General features: G+C 41.0%; 1 protein-coding gene across 1 annotated transcript; it reads left to right on the top strand.

Moving 5' to 3' along the window:
• On the top strand, positions 1-18,753 carry LOC134002000 (transcription activator BRG1). The gene is made up of 34 exons (XM_062441241.1): positions 1-52; positions 628-881; positions 1,894-2,026; positions 3,221-3,778; positions 3,968-4,066; positions 4,692-4,950; positions 5,139-5,265; positions 5,421-5,594; positions 5,703-5,876; positions 5,976-6,149; positions 6,791-6,838; positions 7,747-7,877; positions 8,750-8,807; positions 8,913-9,022; positions 9,246-9,393; positions 9,602-9,765; positions 9,897-9,963; positions 10,035-10,145; positions 10,760-11,002; positions 11,123-11,236; positions 11,489-11,596; positions 12,668-12,754; positions 12,863-12,909; positions 12,996-13,162; positions 13,262-13,425; positions 13,859-14,119; positions 14,203-14,280; positions 14,411-14,629; positions 14,736-14,998; positions 15,653-15,761; positions 15,894-15,995; positions 16,422-16,554; positions 17,324-17,463; positions 18,219-18,753. Exons 2-34 carry the CDS (start codon positions 666-668, stop codon positions 18,252-18,254), a joined length of 5,022 nt encoding a protein of 1,673 aa, XP_062297225.1. The 5' UTR covers positions 1-52; positions 628-665; the 3' UTR covers positions 18,255-18,753.
• The last annotated feature ends 470 nt before the right edge of the window (positions 18,754-19,223 follow it).

Raw genomic sequence — 19,223 nt, 5'->3', positions numbered from 1 at the left:
TCGAGCCACGTCGGTGAAACAAATCAACGCTTGAAGGCAGATTACAAAGAGGGTGAGTAGACTTAATTGCGACAACTGCTGCGTCTTTATCTCTCCCCAAATATCAACTCGAGAGCGCAGAAATAAACCCAGGACTGCCTTTTCTGTTGATGCGGGTAGGTCAGTCGCACAAGCACAGTCCGCCATTCCCCTTTTTTATATTTAACGAGACACCCTTTCATGTTCTGAGTGGGGAAATTGTCAGTAGAATAGGCTCATGTGCATAATTTACTGTATTTCCCCGTGTTCAGTTCAAGTGGTAGACCGTGCAGCTGTAATTGCAAATGCACGCAACGGGTGCATTTGGTGCAGCGCAGCAGGAGGATGAAGACTCAACATCTGATAGGCGTTGGACAAAATTCACTCATATCCTGCAAAGATTGTGCACCCACTACAGTTTTCAAAACAGCATAGTTGAAGGCAGGACTGTTAAGACGTTTTATGGATTTTGTCTGATTAAAACACAAATTAAATGTTTATTAAGGTAACAAACTTTTGCATATTGGTTGACATCCCTCTGAGTTTAGTAAAAATGAATTTCCTCCTCTCTGCCACTCCTTCACACCTTCTCTCCTCCACCTCTCACAGGTCCCTGTTGCTCATTCAGGAGCAGGAGATCCTGGGCAATGTCAACGCCAGATCCCCCAATGGGAGGCACCCCTCGCCCAGGTCCTTCCCCTGGTCCGGGTCCCTCCCCTGGTGCCATGCTGGGCCCCAGTCCTGGTCCCTCCCCAGGCTCCTCTCACAGTATGATGGGCCCCAGCCCGGGCCCCCCTTCCTCTGGACACTCACAGCCAGGGCCCTCTGGATACGGCCAGGACAGCATGCACCCTCTGCACAAAGTAAGAACCTTTAAACAGCAGCTGTCCTGCTGACGTACACCATCACTACTTTTGGAGGTTGATTTTTAAACCCAATACTTCTTGTGTTTTGTATAGACATAAAGGATTTGAAACAACACATCCTCATAGAAATGGTACAAACTGCAGAGCAGACACCACAGCAAAATGTTGCAACTCGGTAGACTTTCAAATAACTTTCACATGCTTTAATGTGTGGTTTTCAATATCTTATTATTATTATTATTATTATTATTACTATTATTATTATTATTATTATCATCATTGTACTACAATTTAATAATAGACATATACAACACAAATACTAATCCATATATTAAACATGACATCAATTGTGACAGTGACTGCTAGTCTGTGATATCTGAGTATCTAACAAGCGTTTAATGTGAGTATCTAACAGGAAAAACCTGATATAGTATTGTTCCAGTGATTTAGCCAATTCATTTATATAATTTATGTACCTATAATGCCCATTTTTACAGAATAAATAGTTTTTGTTGACCCCCGACCCCCATCAAATTTCTGAAAATAATAATTATAATAAGCATGTATGAAACCCATTCTCCTTTCTGAATTTTACTTTTTTTTTTTTTTTTTTTTTAAATTTCAAACATATTAAAAGAAAGAATAAACTAAAAAATATATGCACCAAGATAAAATTAAATAAGTAAGAAAACAAAAAAAGTCATCAGTAATCATATATATCAAAATCACAGTAAACTATTCAAATAATCCCAGTAAATAATTGAAATAAGAAAATCCAGTTGGATAAAGACCAAGACTTTTCTGCTTTTCCTCAATCCCCTTTATTTTCTTTTGCTTTAACAATAAACCTTGTGATTAATATGAAAACATAACCATCCACCACCAGTGTCCACAAAACCATCTCAATAAAAATCAAACAAGAACAAAACATTCGGACAAATATAATAGCATTACTGTTTTAGCAACCTAATCGTTTCACCTTCACACTGTTTGATTTTTTCCCTCACAGCCAATGGAAGGCATTCATGAGAAGAGCTTGAGTGAGGAGAGCCGCTTCAGTCAGATGAAGGGTCTGACTATGAGACAGGGCGGGCACAGTGGTATGGGCCCTCCACCCAGTCCTCTGGACCAACACTCACAAGGTAAGCATGGCATGTAGACTTTGTTTAAGCAATTTGCATTCTGAGTAAGGTGTGTGTTTGTGAGTCTGATGATGAATCAGCTGTAGGAGTGTTGTCATGTGGCCTGGCTGGCTCACAGGGAAGATCCTTGTTGTTGCAAGACTTGAAATGAACAATGAGACTCATACAACTTAAATTCATTGTATTTGTCAAACTCAAACTGTGGTGCAGCTCACGCTGTCTTGAAAAACAAAGATCAAAACAGCTAGGTGGCAACATGCAGCCTGACCTCAGCACTCAGCATGCTATAACGAGGAGTAACTGGCAGTTATGATTTGACAATTTTTACTATTCCAGTAGCACCTGTGACAGACGACTGGTAGAAAATATCCTCTCTGTTATCTTTAGAGCCTCTAGACTGACATTACCTATAAAATTATACTCAAATTACAAAAATATTATAAGCCACTGATAAGCAGCTGCAAAAAATATATGTTACTATATGATATTATGAATTAAAAATAAAGTCATGAAATGTAAAAACAGAGAAACATCATACATTTCTTTAGGAATATTTGTGAAACATAAGTTATAGATATTATATATTATAGATATCATTACAGGACAAAATAATATTATTGGAACGTTATACAAGACTTTAATTGAATTAAATTGAGTGTTGATACTGCCTTTGTTTTTTACAGTATGTTCCCATTGAATAACACAAATCCTGCTGCCCTCATGAAATATATATGGCATAATCAATAAGAAATGTAATATTTTGGCTTATGTATTTTTGTGCACACAGAATTAGATCTGGTTACACAAGCCAATTAATTAATTGAGGGACTAAGATGGAGAAGTGGACACATTTCTTTATTTTTAGATGATAGATTTGTCAGATTTCTGTGAGGAGCTGTGGGTAAATATTTGTTTGTCTGGGGGCTGATGGATCTTGGTGGTTTTATAGACACATTTCTGTTAACCTGTGATTAGGTTCATGGTATTAGCAGCTGGTAGAGGAACAAACCACAAAGCTCATTATGTTTGATTAGCTCTTCCTTTCCAATCAGTCTTTCTGCCAGCCCACACCAACGTGAGGCTGTTGTGTTTGTGGGTCTTCTGCAGGCTTTGGTTAAAATCTCTATGTGATGGATTCACTGCTGTGTCCCCCCTCTAGATCTATCTGTCCGTCTTTCCATCTGTGTCCTCCAGGCTACCACTCTCCATTAGGCGGCTCTGACCACTCCAGCCCAGTCCCTTCAAATGGTCCTCCCTCCGGCCCTCTTATGCCATCATCCTCTTCGTCCTCCTCCTCCGGTGGCCCAGGCTCTGCCTCTACGCCTTTAGATGGCCCCAGTGGGGACCAGCACACGCTGGGTCCCAACAACCGCCCTGGCCCTCCAGGTAGCTCAGGCCCAGGCCCAAGCCCTGGACCCAGTCTTGGTTCCAGTGTCTCCAGTCTTGTATCTGGCCTTGAAACCGGTGGCCCTAATGGCCCTGGAGGTCCTGGCGGCCCTGGTGGCCCTACTCCCTTCAACCAGAACCAACTGCACCAACTCAGAGCTCAGATCATGGCCTATAAGATGCTGGCCCGGGGACAGCCCCTGCCAGACCACCTCCAGATGGCCGTCCAAGGGAAGAGGCCTATGCCTGGGATGCAGCAGCAGCAGACCATGCCGAGCCTGGCTCCTGGAGTTGGAGGTGGGCCAGGAGGTGGACCAGCAGGACCAGGACCAGGACCAATGGGCTCAGGCTACAGCAGAGCTCACGGTGAGGGGTGTATGGGGATTGTCTTGTATGAATACAAGCCGCTGCTGTGGTCTGATAGGTAATTATCAGGGTTCAAATTTATATTTGTGTGTAAGAATGAATCTTTGCTCATAGATGCAAATGTTCGCAAAACTCCAATTATGAAAGAACAATGTCTAAAATGTGCATCTTTACTTTTTTTTTCTCAAGGAATGATGGGACCCAACATGCCTCCACCAGGTCCATCAGGGACCCCAGCTGGGATGCAAGGACAAAACCCCAACGGACCACCCAAGTCGTGGCCTGAAGGTATACAGTCCTGCTCTCAGACCTCTTGGACACGTCAGCCTCTCTTGCTATTTAATTAGTTTAAGTGCCTTTGTTGATGCCTGTCGAGGATGTTAGAAGAAGAGAGGCTGAGTGAGATCTGGTATGTCCATATCAGCCTTAAATTCATGACTCATGATTTGCTTGGTTGCGATATGAGTTTTTGGCTTTAGTGTTTTCCCATTAGTGCAGCCTCTGGGCCAAAATACTGTAATGATACAGACAATCTGTAATCTGAAGTACAGATGCCAAGATCAGCTGTGCTTGTAACAATTTTTTTAATGCTGTTATCTTGAGATAACACCCTGGAGATTTATGATACTTGGAGACAACAAAGCATATTGTCTCATGATAATGGGTCAATTTATCTTGTTATCTCAAGAAAACAAAAGTCTGATTTCTCAAGCTGATGAGACAATTGATAATGAATATAATAGTAAATTGCGACCCTAAACACACTAATGCAAAATACTGTATGTCAGCCACTTAGTGTCCTTCTGCACATATTGGTTTTAACCTTAACTGTAATGCCATCATGCAGACCACAGCAGCATTTTCAGCAACATGGTATTGATATTATCATCTTCATTCCCTCACTTTCCTCCAGGCCCCATGGTGAATGCAGCAGCCCCTTCCAACGCTCCCCAAAAGCTGATCCCCCCTCAGCCCACTGGCCGGCCGTCTCCTGCTCCCCCCTCAGTTCCCCCTGCTGCCTCCCCAGTAATGCCTCCACAGACCCAGTCCCCCGGCCAGCCGGCACAGCCTACTCCCATGATGCCTTACCATGCCAAGCAGAACCGCATTACCCCCATTCAGAAACCCTGTGGCCTGGACCCAGTGGAGATACTACAGGAAAGGGAATACAGGTACTCCAGCAGCACAGTTTCCTTCATCTCAAGGAGTTTTTTGGCTTGATGATTAGAATAAATCAAACTTCAGCATTTTGAAACCTGTCTACCTAATGCTGTCTACCAGTGTTATTTGAAATAAAAAAAATATATGATTAGAACAGTGTTAAAAAATAGCTGTAACTCATTACTGTCGGCTCTTGCAGGTTACAGGCTCGTATCACTCATCGTATTGCTGAACTGGAGAACCTGCCGGGTTCTCTGGCTGGTGATTTACGTACCAAAGCTACTATTGAGCTCAAAGCTCTCCGACTACTTAACTTCCAGAGACAGGTGTGTGCTACATCATCCGCCTTCACATTTTCATCTTTAACCTTCACAACATTAAACTTTGCCAGTCACTGTGTATGAAAGACCATAACAATTTGTGTATTTTTGTTGGTGGTGGTGGGTTAATGATGAGTCCATGTTGATATTATTATTCACAGTTGCGTCAAGAGGTGGTGGTGTGTATGCGTCGTGACACGGCTTTAGAGACTGCCCTTGATGCCAAGGCCTACAAGCGAAGCAAGCGCCAGAGTCTGCGAGAAGCCCGCATTACAGAGAAACTGGAGAAACAGCAGAAGATTGAGCAAGAGCGCAAACGCAGGCAGAAACATCAGGTAGAGGATGCTATAGCCTTGAAGGTCCCTGTGATGATTTTAAAAATCCTATTTTTGATTGACTGCTCTTTCTCTCCACTTTTCTCTGTCCTCCCACTCTAATTTTAGGAGTATCTTAACAGCATCCTTCAGCATGCCAAAGACTTCAAAGAGTACCACCGGTCGATCACAGGCAAAATTCAGAAACTGACCAAAGCTGTGGCAACCTACCATGCCAACACCGAACGGGAGCAGAAGAAAGAGAATGAGCGTATTGAGAAAGAGAGAATGAGGAGGCTTATGGTGAGAAAAAAATACATTGCTTCCACAGTTACACATGCATGCATATATATACACGTCCCTACACAAACACACACACTCTGTATGTGTCTGTTTTCCCAGGCAGAGGATGAAGAGGGCTACCGTAAACTCATTGACCAGAAGAAGGACAAGCGGCTGGCCTACCTTCTGCAGCAAACTGATGAGTACGTCGCCAACCTCACTGAGCTGGTCAGAGCTCACAAAGCTGCACAGGCCCTCAAGGAGAAGAAGAAGAAGAAGAAAAAGAAGAAGAAGGTATTTAAAACACTAGCACTAGCAAAGTCTGACTTATACACTGAGCTAAAGCATATCAGTAAACTTTGTGTCTGATTATGAGGTGCTGTGCTGCTTTGGTGTATCACTGACTGTATTGGCGCTTTTACACTATACAGTTCTAACACTGCTCGACTCGACTCGGTTTGGTACCAGGAACGACCTTTTCCATTACTATAGTACCCACTCAACGTGGGCGGGGTCGTCATAGCATGGCCGCGCAAAACTGCTGTGACTTCGTTTTTTACGTGACACAAACACATAAACAATGGAGGACATGGAGGCGATGGTGTACTAAGAAAATTGAGCCGAATCGCTGTAACGCTGTTGCCGGTATTAAAAAATGCTGGATTTGAGTCTTGTGTGCGACGGCTCAAGACTCTTCCAGTGACTATCTGACCAATCAGTGGCCGGCAGTCTGTTGACGTCACATTTAGTATCGGTTCCGCTCGCTTGGAACCTTGGCAAAGCAGGTACTAAAAAAGTACCAGGTACCAGGTACTATCCCTAATGGAAACGCAAAAAAAACGAGTCGAGTCGAGCCTAGTAGTGCTAGAACTGTGTAGTGGAAAGGGCCATATGTGAATTCAGTTGTGATTAGTGGACATCCTCCTGTCTTGTAGTTGGAGAGTGCTGAAGGACAGACTCCTGCCTTGGGGCCTGATGGAGAGGTGAGCAGATGCTGCTATTAATGTACATTTATTCCAGTAAGGAAGAGGAAATTAAAGCAGCTCCACAATGCTCTATGTTGTGTTGCTCTCTGTGGTCTCTATAGAGATATCCTTTCAAACATAGCATAGATCAAATTTCACACAAAGCTTAATGGGGTAGGTTTTTAGTAGGCTTTTTTGTGTTGTCATGGCTTCTCCCACAATTAGTTTGAAGCACAGCACATTCTTGTTGTTTAACATTTTATTTGATCAGATCATCAACAGGCATAAAGCAACACTTACAAAAATCAGCATCTACTGTATGTGTATTACTATTACTATATGTGAGTTATTTATTTACTTATATATGTGTTGTGTATATTACTTATTTATATGTTTTCATATTTGCCCTTTTCTTTTGGTGGCCATTACCAGCTTGGTGTGGGTGGGATTTCAGATGTTCTATAGACATTCTGTTTATTTGAATAAACTGCTGTGTCTGCTGACAACTCAAAAATGAGGTTAAAAAATATGTATTTATATATACAGCACATATCTAAAAACATTGGCAATATGCAACAGGTGACCAAACTTAAAAGTCATTGACTAGAGCCCAAGGCAACCATGAAACAATCAAGTAATGCACAGACAAGAATTACAATGCAAAACTATATAATAAACCACTAAAATTGTTAGTGGTGTAAAAATAAATAACTGCATATATGCCTGGTGCTATTTGTTTGTTAAATTGGCCATTCAGCAGCAATATTATCACCACTGATATAAAACTTAACCTCTAAAAACAAGATTTGGAAATGAATGAGTTTTGTTGCTATCTGAAGCTTTGTCCCATTTCCCTTAGCCATCATTTAAATCCAACCTATTCAAACTAGCTCCGTCTGAAAGCTAACTTTGGACTACATCCGCAGCCTCTGGATGAGACAAGTCAGATGAGCGACCTGCCTGTGAAGGTCATCCATGTGGACAGCGGGAACATTCTGACAGGGGTGGATGCTCCTAAAGCTGGACAGCTAGACACCTGGCTGGAGATGAACCCTGGGTGAGGCTGGCTGGAGAGAGGAAGAGTGAATGTCTGTGCATGTGTGTGTGGAAAAGAGGTGACTGTGTTTCAAGCCACGGTAGTGGTGTATCAGTGTTGGCCATTTGTTAGTCTAAATACCAGACTGAAAATTTGAAATTCTTCATCTTGACCCAATGTTGGATGTACTGCCATCAAGTGAATCCTAACTGTCTGATCTGGCATTTACCCAGTGACACAAAGTTCATCCTCTGGTTAATGATCGTACTTATAGAACTTCACATTGAATTGATTGTTACATACACGCTAAATGTTCTAAACATTAGGGTATTATACAAATGTACTAAATGTTTCAATGTTACCATACTAACTGTAAACATCCTAAACAATTAGCATCTAAACTTGCTAACATTAATATGGTAAAATGCCAATCATTTAAACATATTAGCTTAAATGCTGAATGCCATCGTGTAACTAATATCCAGTAGTTAACATGTATGTTGGCTAACATGTGGTTACGTGCTATTATGCTTTCACTTAAGTGAGTTTAAGTAAGCTAACAAAGTAAGACTGAATTACAGTTTAGACTTGTAAAAACTGGGGGGAAAATTAGGTAGAAACACAATCTTCCCTGAGCCAAACTTTTATCACTAATAGTGGATTTAATAACAGCATTCAACAAATTAATTTGTATGCTATGAATGTCACAGCCTCATAAGGAAACTAGCCAAGCTACAGGCTTTTAGTCTTGTGTTATTAAGCGTTTACATTGACTTTATTGGCTCTGTGTTTGGCTGAAATAAGGGATGGGTGCATGAGTTTGACTTGTACACTTAATATTCAGATGCAAGTTATTTGTGAGGAGTTTTGAGTTTACTTGTTTTTATCTCCAGTTATGAGGTGGCTCCCCGCTCTGACAGTGAAGACAGCGAGGAGGAGGAAGAGGAGGATGTACATTGCTTTGTAAGACATGTTTGAAATCACTTTCATATTCACTATTGCAATGCACTTTTTTTTTTTCACTGACAAGCTGTTATACCTGCTGTGTGGCAGGAGGAAGAAGAACAGGAGCCTCAGCCTTCAGCTGCTCCCATAGAGGAAAAAAAGAAGATTACAGACCCTGACAGTGAAGATGTGTCAGAGGTGGACGTCCGACATATCATTGAGTCAGTACAAATGCTTAAGTCCTGCAACTGAATACACTGTCATACATTTTAACATAATTTATGTTCTCATTCAATACCCAGTTAATTCATTTTAACATATGTGCATGGTCCTGTCATTCATTCTCAACTATTAAAAAATGCTGTAACATATTTGAGCTAAGATTTCCACCAATTGGTATTTTTGCAATGACTGAATAAAATGAGTTATGTGTTTCCTCTGCAGGAATGCTAAACAGGACGTGGATGATGAGTATAGTGGTGCAGCGTTTGCACGAGGGCTTCAGTCTTATTATGCTGTAGCTCACGCTGTCACAGAAAGAGTGGACAAACAGTCCAGTTTGTTGATAAATGGACAACTCAAACAGTATCAGGTAAACAAGCACAAGCAAAAAGGCGAGCAATTGGATTTGTCTGTTTTACATTTCTAATTACTTAAATATAATATGCTAGCATTAGCTGAATCTGACCATTATGATTAAACTTGGGGTATGATGAACACTGTATTTTTATGCCATGCTGCAGTAAAAACTCAAGTTAGAAATACTTCCTTGCATGAAATTCCTTTCCATCATCTGCCAGATAAAAGGTCTAGAGTGGCTTGTTTCCCTCTACAACAACAACCTGAATGGGATCCTGGCAGATGAGATGGGTTTGGGAAAAACCATCCAGACTATTGCCCTCATCACTTACCTCATGGAGCTCAAGCGGCTCAATGGACCCTACCTCATCATTGTACCCCTCTCGTGAGCTAAACTCCTTTATTTGGGCAGTTCATTGGTGCACATATTTACAGAAAAATACCAGAAGTAAAGAAAAAAGGATTTTGTGTTATTGCACCCTTATTGTTGAAAGACAAGCTGTCTCTCATTGACAGGACTCTTTCTAACTGGGTGTACGAGTTTGACAAATGGGCACCCACAGTCGTGAAAGTGTCTTACAAGGTGAGTGTTTGCTGTTACACCATCTAAATTTTCCTTTGAACTTTATATTTAACCTTTTTCTTTTCTTTTAGGGGTCTCCTGCTGCCAGAAGAGCCTTTGTTCCTCAACTGCGCAGTGGAAAGTTTAACGTTTTACTCACCACTTACGAATACATTATCAAGGACAAACAAGTACTGGCCAAGGTGAGATTTTGTGTACAGATGCAGGCAGAAGGACACACTCAAACACACCCACACATACTGTTTTATTTGTTTCTGTTTCTACAGATGCACACATAACTGGAAACAAGATTTTTTTTGATTCATCTGATTGGTATTAGCATTTTGCTTGAGGTTTCAGTGTGTTTTTTGTTTCTTGGCTCCCATTCCCTCAGCCCCCATATAGCCCTCTAAAAACCTTTCATCCCAGCCAGCCAATCTGACCGTCCCCTGTGCTGCGTCTCAGGGTTCTCTCCTAGATGCTGCCCCACACTGACACTGCCAGTATGCTGCGTCTCCCTCTCCTCGGTCGCCATCATGCCGCTATGCACTCATGTAGTCATATAGGCTTCCTGACTGTGCTTTCAGGTGGGTGTTGTAGTTCAGGCAAGAGTTTCCCCATTGTGGTGGGTCAAGGCTTTGGCTTGGGAGCAAGCCAGCTTGGGTCGTGAGGTCAGACTGGACAACAGATCCTCCTCATGTGCACTTTCTGTTTTTGGATGGTTTGGTTGGTAATTAGCTATGAGACAATGTAGAAGTAATTTTATCCAAATGTCCTTTTCTGTCCTGTCCTCTTTTACCCTCCTCATCTTCACCAGATCCGTTGGAAATATATGATCGTGGATGAGGGCCACCGTATGAAGAACCATCACTGTAAGCTGACCCAGGTCCTGAACACACACTACCTGGCCCCACGGCGGGTCCTGCTAACAGGGACACCACTGCAGAATAAACTGCCTGAGCTCTGGGCACTGCTCAACTTCCTCCTGCCGACCATCTTCAAAAGCTGCAGCACCTTTGAGCAATGGTTCAACGCCCCTTTCGCCATGACTGGAGAGAAGGTACAACTACATGGTCACTTGTGTGATTTTTTTTTTTTTTACATGACATATCTATCCCTTTGAGAAGTAATTAGAGGTGTCTTTCTCACCAAATAACTTTGAATTTCTGTCTTCCTCCAGGTGGACCTCAATGAAGAGGAGACTATCTTGATTATCCGTCGTCTCCACAAAGTACTCCGCCCCTTCCTGTTGCGCAGATTAAAGAAGGAAGTGGAGGCACAGCTTCCAGAGAAGGCATAGCTCACACTCTTTCAGCACACTTTAGATAAAAAGGGATTAACATGTGCAATGACAAAAACATCTGATCTCCTAATGGATGGGAAATAGTACTCAAGTTGGAGCACATCTGCTTCTTTAGTATTCTTTCTATTGTAATATTTTATGCGATAAATAAGATGGGCAATATGCAGTGTCCACTTCTAGCCTTTAATCAGCTGATACCTGCATGATTTGGGCTCAGTAATACGTGTCTCTCCTCTCCTTCAGGTGGAATACGTGATCAAGTGTGACATGTCGTCTCTTCAGAGGGTGCTGTACAGACACATGCAAGCCAAGGGCGTCCTGCTGACTGATGGATCAGAGAAAGACAAGAAGGTGAGAGCATAAACTCTTTGACACTGAAGGTTTTAGGTTTGGACATCATAGATTTTTTATTTTCGAATTGGAAGTATATGTGCCCCACTATTTCTAGAGTCACACATGTAAGGCTGCTCTTTGTGCAGCATAATATTTTTTTAATGATAAGATAGGATAGAGGAAGATGTGGCACTGCAGCCTCATGCACTTCAAGTTTTATAACACATGACATGTTTAGAACACATATTATGATTTGTAACAGAGAGGAAGTTTGGTCTTTGTTTTATATCCATAGATCCCTTTTTTTATCAAAACTGTGTATATACTGTATCTCACATCACTTTTATGAACAGGAAACTGAGTTGTAGCTACTGTAATAAACAAAGTAAAAATGTGCTGAGGCTGAGGTAGGGCCTTCGAGTTTTATAATAGGTGACATGTTTAGAACACATGATTTGTAACAGAGAGGAAGTTTGGTCTTTGTTTTATATTCATTGATCCCCTTTTATAAAAACTGTGTATATACTGTATCTCACATCACTTTTATGAACAGGAAACTGAGCTGTAGTGACTGTAGTGAAGTAAAAATTTGCTGAGGCTGAGGTAGGGCCTTGTTTGCTTATTGTCTGACATGCTACCAAAAAGATTAACTGACATCAAAAAAATATGTTTAATAACTTGTATTAATAGAATAGATCAAAATATTATAACGTGCAGAAAATATATTGAAAATAATCACATCAGAGGCAAAAACAGCAGTCAGCAAAAAATACGTAAACCCACTCATCCTGTCTCTCTTACTTACTAGCCGGCATGCAGGTGCTTATATTAATTATGAATATCCCCACTCATGTCCATGTGATCCAGTATTAAAACTTAACTTAGCAAAAAAAACAAAGAACATACTTATTTTTTTCCATGTAATATTGCAATAGAATCTGAAATTAGATCATTTTTTTTCTCTTCTTTGAAGTTTCATTTTTCATCTTAGGGGTCAGTCCTTTAAACTCAAAATAGCTTTTATGAGTTTCTATTAATAAAGAATAATGTGATTACACACTGCACATCTTGTCTTGTTATGTTTATCAGGGTAAAGGAGGCACAAAGACGCTGATGAACACCATCATGCAGCTGAGGAAGATCTGTAACCACCCTTACATGTTCCAGCAGATAGAGGTACCACTGAGGAGTGTGATGCAGACATGTCTCATCTCCAAGATGAAGGATTTGAAGGATGACAGTATCTTTGATAGTCTTTTATAATTATGTAGACCATTTTTGCAGGAATCCTTCTCTGAACATTTAGGATTCTCGGGTGGAATAGTACAGGGGTAAGTGCTAATTTCTCTTTAAGATCAGCGCACACAAACACAACACACGATACAGTATGTAATCTAATCTCCCCCCTCTCTGTCAGTCCTGACCTGTATCGGGCATCAGGAAAGTTTGAGGTGTTGGATCGAATCCTTCCCAAGCTGAGAGTCACAAACCATAAAGTGCTGCTTTTCTGTCAGATGACCTCACTCATGACCATCATGGAAGACTACTTTGCCTACCGCAACTTTAAGTATCTGCGTCTGGATGGTAAAACTGTTTGCCTGTATAAGTTTCTGAATCTATCTTTTTTTGTACTTTTTTTTTTCTTTTACCTTCTCTCATCTCTTCTGCTTCCCTTTCTGTCAGGCACCACAAAGGCTGAAGACAGAGGAATGTTACTGAAGACGTTCAATGACCCAGGGTCAGAGTACTTTATCTTCCTCCTGAGCACTAGAGCTGGAGGTCTCGGCCTCAACCTGCAGTCAGCAGACACCGTAGTTATCTTTGACTCTGACTGGAACCCACACCAGGTGTGATGCACATTAAGTAAAATACAAAAAAGAGCATCTGATGGTGTCACATTGATCTAAACATTGATACTGTAAGAGTTTAGACAGTAAACCTTTTAGTGATAATGTAAGGTGTCAGGTACTGCAGGACACTAATTGTTCACAATGGACCTACAGTACACAGTAACGGGATGCAAATATGAAGGCCTCAGATTCAAAATCCAAAGTTGAGGAGAAAGCAAGACTTCATAACCAGTTGTCAATTTGTTTGAGTTTAACAGAACAGTTGGGCAGAAAAAATGTTGCGATTTTAATGCGTCCTCCTAAACCAAAAGGTCTACATTTATAAACACTGTGAGACACATTAATTTTCAGCTAAAAAGTTTCCCAGGGTAATATTTAAACCAATACTATAGATATTAATTCTCTTTCGCCTTCCCAAACTCCTCTCCAGGACCTGCAAGCACAGGACAGAGCCCACCGTATTGGCCAGCAGAATGAGGTGCGTGTATTGCGCCTATGCACAGTCAACAGTGTTGAGGAGAAAATCCTGGCCGCTGCTAAATACAAACTGAACGTGGACCAAAAGGTCATCCAAGCTGGCATGTTCGACCAGAAGTCTTCCAGTCACGAGCGCAGGGCCTTTTTGCAGGCCATCTTGGAGCATGAGGAGCAGGACGAGGTCTGGGGCCAAGACGTATGCCTACGCATTAATGTGTGTGCGTGCACCAGCGACACACAATTTTAAAATGTGTGCTTTCTATGCTCTGCTCGCCAATGTGTGTCTACTGTATTCAGGAGGAAGATGAGGTCCCAGACGATGAGACGGTCAACCAGATGATTGCCAGAAGCGAGGAGGAGTTTGACCAGTTTATGGTCTGTCTCATTTCATACAAACACATCTATAATCCATTGATGAAGTCCTCACTTTTAGCCCTAACCCAATCAAAATCCTCCCCCTACATCTTTGTATCTCTCGTTGGTTTTCCTCTTCTCCGTCCCCCAGCGTATGGACCTTGACCGGCGGCGTGAGGATGCCCGTAACCCGAGGCGTAAACCTCGTCTGATGGAGGAGGATGAACTTCCTACTTGGATCATGAAGGATGACGCTGAGGTCGAGCGGCTGACCTGTGAGGAAGAGGAAGAGAAAATGTTTGGACGAGGTTCTCGACAGCGAAAGGAGGTTGACTACAGCGATTCATTGACCGAGAAGCAGTGGCTCAAGGTTATTAGCCTCATGAGGAAAAAGGCAGAAAGGAGAGAGGAGTTTGTTTTACAGGCCTGGGGAAGCTGAACGTCATTGTGAGTCTCTTCGTTTCTCTCTCGAGCAGGCAATAGAGGAGGGAACACTGGAAGAGATGGAGGAAGAGGTGCGCCACAAAAAGACGACCCGCAAGAGGAAGAGGGACCGTGACCTGGATCTTCCTGGCCCCTCTTCTTCCTCAGGAGGACGAGGACGAGGAGACAAAGATGAAGATGGAAAGAGGCAGAGAAAGAGGGGACGACCCCCTGCGGAGAAACTTTCCCCCAATCCTCCTGTCCTCACGAAGAAGATGAAGAAGATTGTGGACGCTGTCATCAAGTACAAAGACAGGTGACACACACTGACTGTCGGTGCTTAGGTAACGGTCTGCCTGTTCTTGGGTGTGTATTAACTGATATTACAGGTGTGGTAAGATTTTTAATATCTGATACATAACCACAGAATGAGTGTCATGTTAGGACAGGATTATGTGAGGAGTGTGAGAAGATTTCACATCTCACTTACACAGGGTGTCTGCAAGACATAACAGGAAATGTTAATTCAGCATTAATAGTGTTACAATGTTTTGCATCATTAAATGACATCTACACTAGATATTTCTGTTTGACTGTTTAGTTAACACAAAACCAAACAGGTCAGTCTTTAAACACTTCACGCAACTGGACACTGAGGACAATCTCCCAGCTTTCATTGTTATAACTGGGTGGAAACAATTAGGAGAGTTAAAAAAACCTGCATTATAGAAACCATCCAAAGTCTTTACACAGATCCTTTATATTTGGATGGTGACATGCAGTTCACTATGGAGGAGAATGAGGGGAGAGCATCATCATCAGAACATTTTTAGTCATAGATTACAATGATCTTATCTCTCATGTTTAAAGTTTACATGGAAAACAAATTTGTGTGATGAATTCAGTCATTTATGGAGATCTTTCATGCTGATAAATGTGTTTCTCACCCTGATGATGTCATCTCCTGCAGTGCCAGTGGGCGTCAGCTGAGCGAGGTCTTCATCCAGCTGCCATCTCGAAAAGAGCTTCCAGAGTACTACGAACTGATCCGAAAGCCTGTCGATTTCAGGAAGATCAAGGTAAGATCAGAAAAAATGATTATTTTAGGGTAAATTGGTCACCGTAGCAACAAAGTATAGAACTCAAAAAACAATAGTCTCTACTCTCTCTTAGATAAAGTGATGTACAGACTCACTCCTTTCCATCTCTAGGAGAGGATTCGAAGTCACCGCTACCGCAGTCTGGGTGACCTGGAGAGAGACGTCATGCTGCTCTTCCAAAATGCTCAAACCTTTAACCTTGAGGGATCACTGGTGAGACCTGCTTTATACAATCATCACTCATTAACACAGACAAATACCTGCTTTCCTCCTCTCTATTGTTTACTATTCAGTTAGGATAGTGTGAGACCTCTCACTCTGGGTATTTTTATACATAACAGAAACTGGTATAGCTGCCCTCAGCAAGGTTAGTATTTCATAATTTAAAGAGCCATAATTACCATATCATCAATTCAGTTTTGATGAAACTTTTGAAAATTTTGTTGCTAACTGGCCCAGCAGTTGCTTATGTCTTTCATGGTAGAAACATTCCATCAGTTTTTTCTCTTAATTTCCCCCTTTAAAAGAAAGTAATTGTAATCATGCAGGCTGAATATTTTGTCTTTCTCCTACTGAAATCTTTATCTACATGATGACGATAATGACATCCAGCTGTTTTCTCTCATGTTATGTGAGCAGATATATGAAGACTCCATCGTGCTTCAGTCAGTGTTCACCAGTTTGAGGCAGAAGATCGAGAAGGAGGAGGAAAGCGAGGGAGAGGAGAGTGAGGAAGAGGAGGAGGAGCAGGAGGAAGGATCAGAGTCAGAATGTAAGTATGTCTGTATGAAGAGAGCAGCAAAAGTAACACAGCGGACACAAAGAGACAACTGCATTTGATTTTTCTTTCTGTGCTACTACTGAGTTTTAAGTCCTGTGTGGACCAAAAGTTCCAGGTACTTCAGAGGAGCTAAACTCAGGAACAAAACTAGAAATTAAAAGTCCCTGGTGTGCATTCCTGTTTGCATTTCTACTGCAGCTGAGGAATCGGGGAGATCATATAAATTGAACCCATTAATTAATTAATTATTCTTAAAGACGACGACAGCGTTTGAAACACAGCATTGACCTTTTGTTCTTTTCTGTTGAATAATTCTGATGTTTGAGTTACTGATGGAATGAATGAAAAGACGAAAAGAAGAGTGCCTTTCTACTCAGTAAATCATCTATATAGTGATGATGGTTACTTATTTCTTTAGAACGGCCATAAAAGAATCAGAAAAAAAGTTTAATTTTACTTACTCGCTTGCTTTGTTCTCTCTACTGCCGCTCCCTCTATTTCATTCACTCTCTGTTCTCTGAGTCAGGAAGTGCACAACGAAGCCTAATTTTACTTTTCATGTTAACAGACCATGATAAATATCCTGTCCTTGTCCTAATATCAAAACTATAGTATCCTTCCTTGTTTCATGGAAGAAACAGTAAACAAGTATCTGTTTTTGACTGCCACTGTCTCACTGCCCATTCTTAAGTTACTGAAAGGTTCAGATGAGTCTTAGTTTTATTTATACTGTGACCTTGTCATGTGTGCTTATCTCCAGCTCGTTCTGTGAAAGTAAAGATCCGTCTGGGCAGGAAGGAGAAGGCTGGAGATCGAGGAAAGGGACGCAGCAGACGAACAGGACGCACCAGAGCCAAACCTGTAGTCAGTGATGATGACTCTGAGGAAGAACAGGAAGAGGTAACTCTGTGTGTGTGTGTGTGTGTGTGTGTGTGTGTGTGTGTGTGCGTGTGTGCGTGTGCGTGTGTGTGTGTGTGTGTGTTAGCGCGCGTGCATGCGCAATCTATCCTTACAAGAAACAGTTTGATTTTTAAAGTAAAATTCTGGTCTTTTTTACAACTTGGCTAAAATATATATAGTATCTTGTTAGTGAACATACATATTTTTGTATAGTACGGTAGTTTTATTTGTCCTCACAGAAGTAGTATTAAATTAGGGAATGAATGATGGATGTGTGATCATCTTTCTCATTTCCCATATGCAGTAGCCGCTCTGTAGAGGCTCTAACATGCATAATTCCTTAAATCTATTTACCCTTTGTCCTTCATTATCTCTGCCAAGGAGGTTATGTTTTCTATTCCACGTATTTATTTGTTGTGACGTTTTATGTTAGCAGGATATCTCACAAACATGTTAATATAATTTATTTAAACTTGGTGAAAAGTGAAGTCACTAGGAACAAGCTTTAGGTGTGGATTCAAGATATTTTAAAGTAATGTATTAACATTGTAAGTTTGGCATTTTTAAAAACGTTTTCATCATTTTCTTATTAACTACAGCACTTCTTTGAAAAAAGAAATCTGGCACATGTATGCCGTGATTGGTTTGATTTGATCAGCTTATCAGTTCCGTTTGAATCATACCCAGGTCCAGCTAAAAGTGCAAAATAAAAATAAAAATTGTAGACATTTTCTAGTTTTCTCTGTTTTTTCTAGGAGCGCTCCCCAAGTGCCACTGATGAAGAGTCCTGAACTTTACTGTAATGTGAGAGAATACGGGGCATAAAGGGACAGTCCGCCAACTCAAGCACCACAGACATACAGTAAAGAAAAACAAGCTTCTGTCAACTCCAACAACCCTCAGTCAAACAAGACAAGAGTAGAAGGGAGTTTGCAATATTGACGATTATACTGTAGCTACATACATTTTATTATTTGTTTAGTCATATGTACATTTACATAGAATCAGTACAATAAATACTACTGTTTTTTGATTGTTTATTTGTTTTCCTGCTGTGGCTCAGTTTGAAAATGTCTTAACACAAAGGAATCAAATGAGTCTCTGCTTCCATGTTTGAGGAGCTACTCCCAAATAAAACAGGGAGTAAAGGAAGGAAGATCAAAACAACTAAGTTGTGATAAAGAACACAAATGGTTAATATTATGATACCAATAAATAATAACAGTAGTTCTCTCATGGCAGAAAGTGTAGAAATCATCACACTGTCGACACATTTTCAAAAAATCTGCTAACAGACAGTTTAAAGAATGTGTTGAAAGAGTGGATCCTAAAGTTAGGTTTTGTTTGTCATTTTGGTACATTTGAAGATTTTTAAATCACTTTTCATAATTGTCAAAATAATATAATATATAATATTGAGATCATTTTAACCAAGATAATCACGCTATGAAATAAAATACTTCAAATTCCCTGACGCCAAGTTTAATGTCTAATATCTGAATCTAATTACAACAGTGTGGAAGATGAAAACAGGTAAATTAGTTTAACTCTGACATAATTGTTTTGTTAACTAACAATCAACCTGTGGTAACTTAAAGCGTTGAAACTGGCAGAAACCAGTGAGGTGAAGTAAACAACACTGAATGTAGACAGAAAATGTTTTCAGGCTGTTTCCGTTAAAAAAGGCACCTCATGCCTTCTGGACATGAATAAATCTGATACTTCACCTCTTTGTGAGTGTGATGTGTTGCAACGACGCA

This window comes from Scomber scombrus, chromosome 2, assembly GCF_963691925.1.
Source record: "Scomber scombrus chromosome 2, fScoSco1.1, whole genome shotgun sequence".
Lineage (NCBI taxonomy): Eukaryota > Metazoa > Chordata > Actinopteri > Scombriformes > Scombridae > Scomber > Scomber scombrus.
This window is presented reverse-complemented; position numbering and strand designations above follow the sequence as displayed.

Coding starts and splice junctions, on each gene's coding strand:
- LOC134002000 (XM_062441241.1), top strand. CDS start 666: ATGTCAACGCCAGATCCCCCAATGGGAGGCACCCCTCGCCCAGGTCCT. Junction 6,839..7,746: donor CCTTGGGGCCTGATGGAGAG/GTGAGCAGATGC, acceptor CTACATCCGCAG/CCTCTGGATGAGACAAGTCA. Junction 16,555..17,323: donor GGAAGGATCAGAGTCAGAAT/GTAAGTATGTCT, acceptor GCTTATCTCCAG/CTCGTTCTGTGAAAGTAAAG.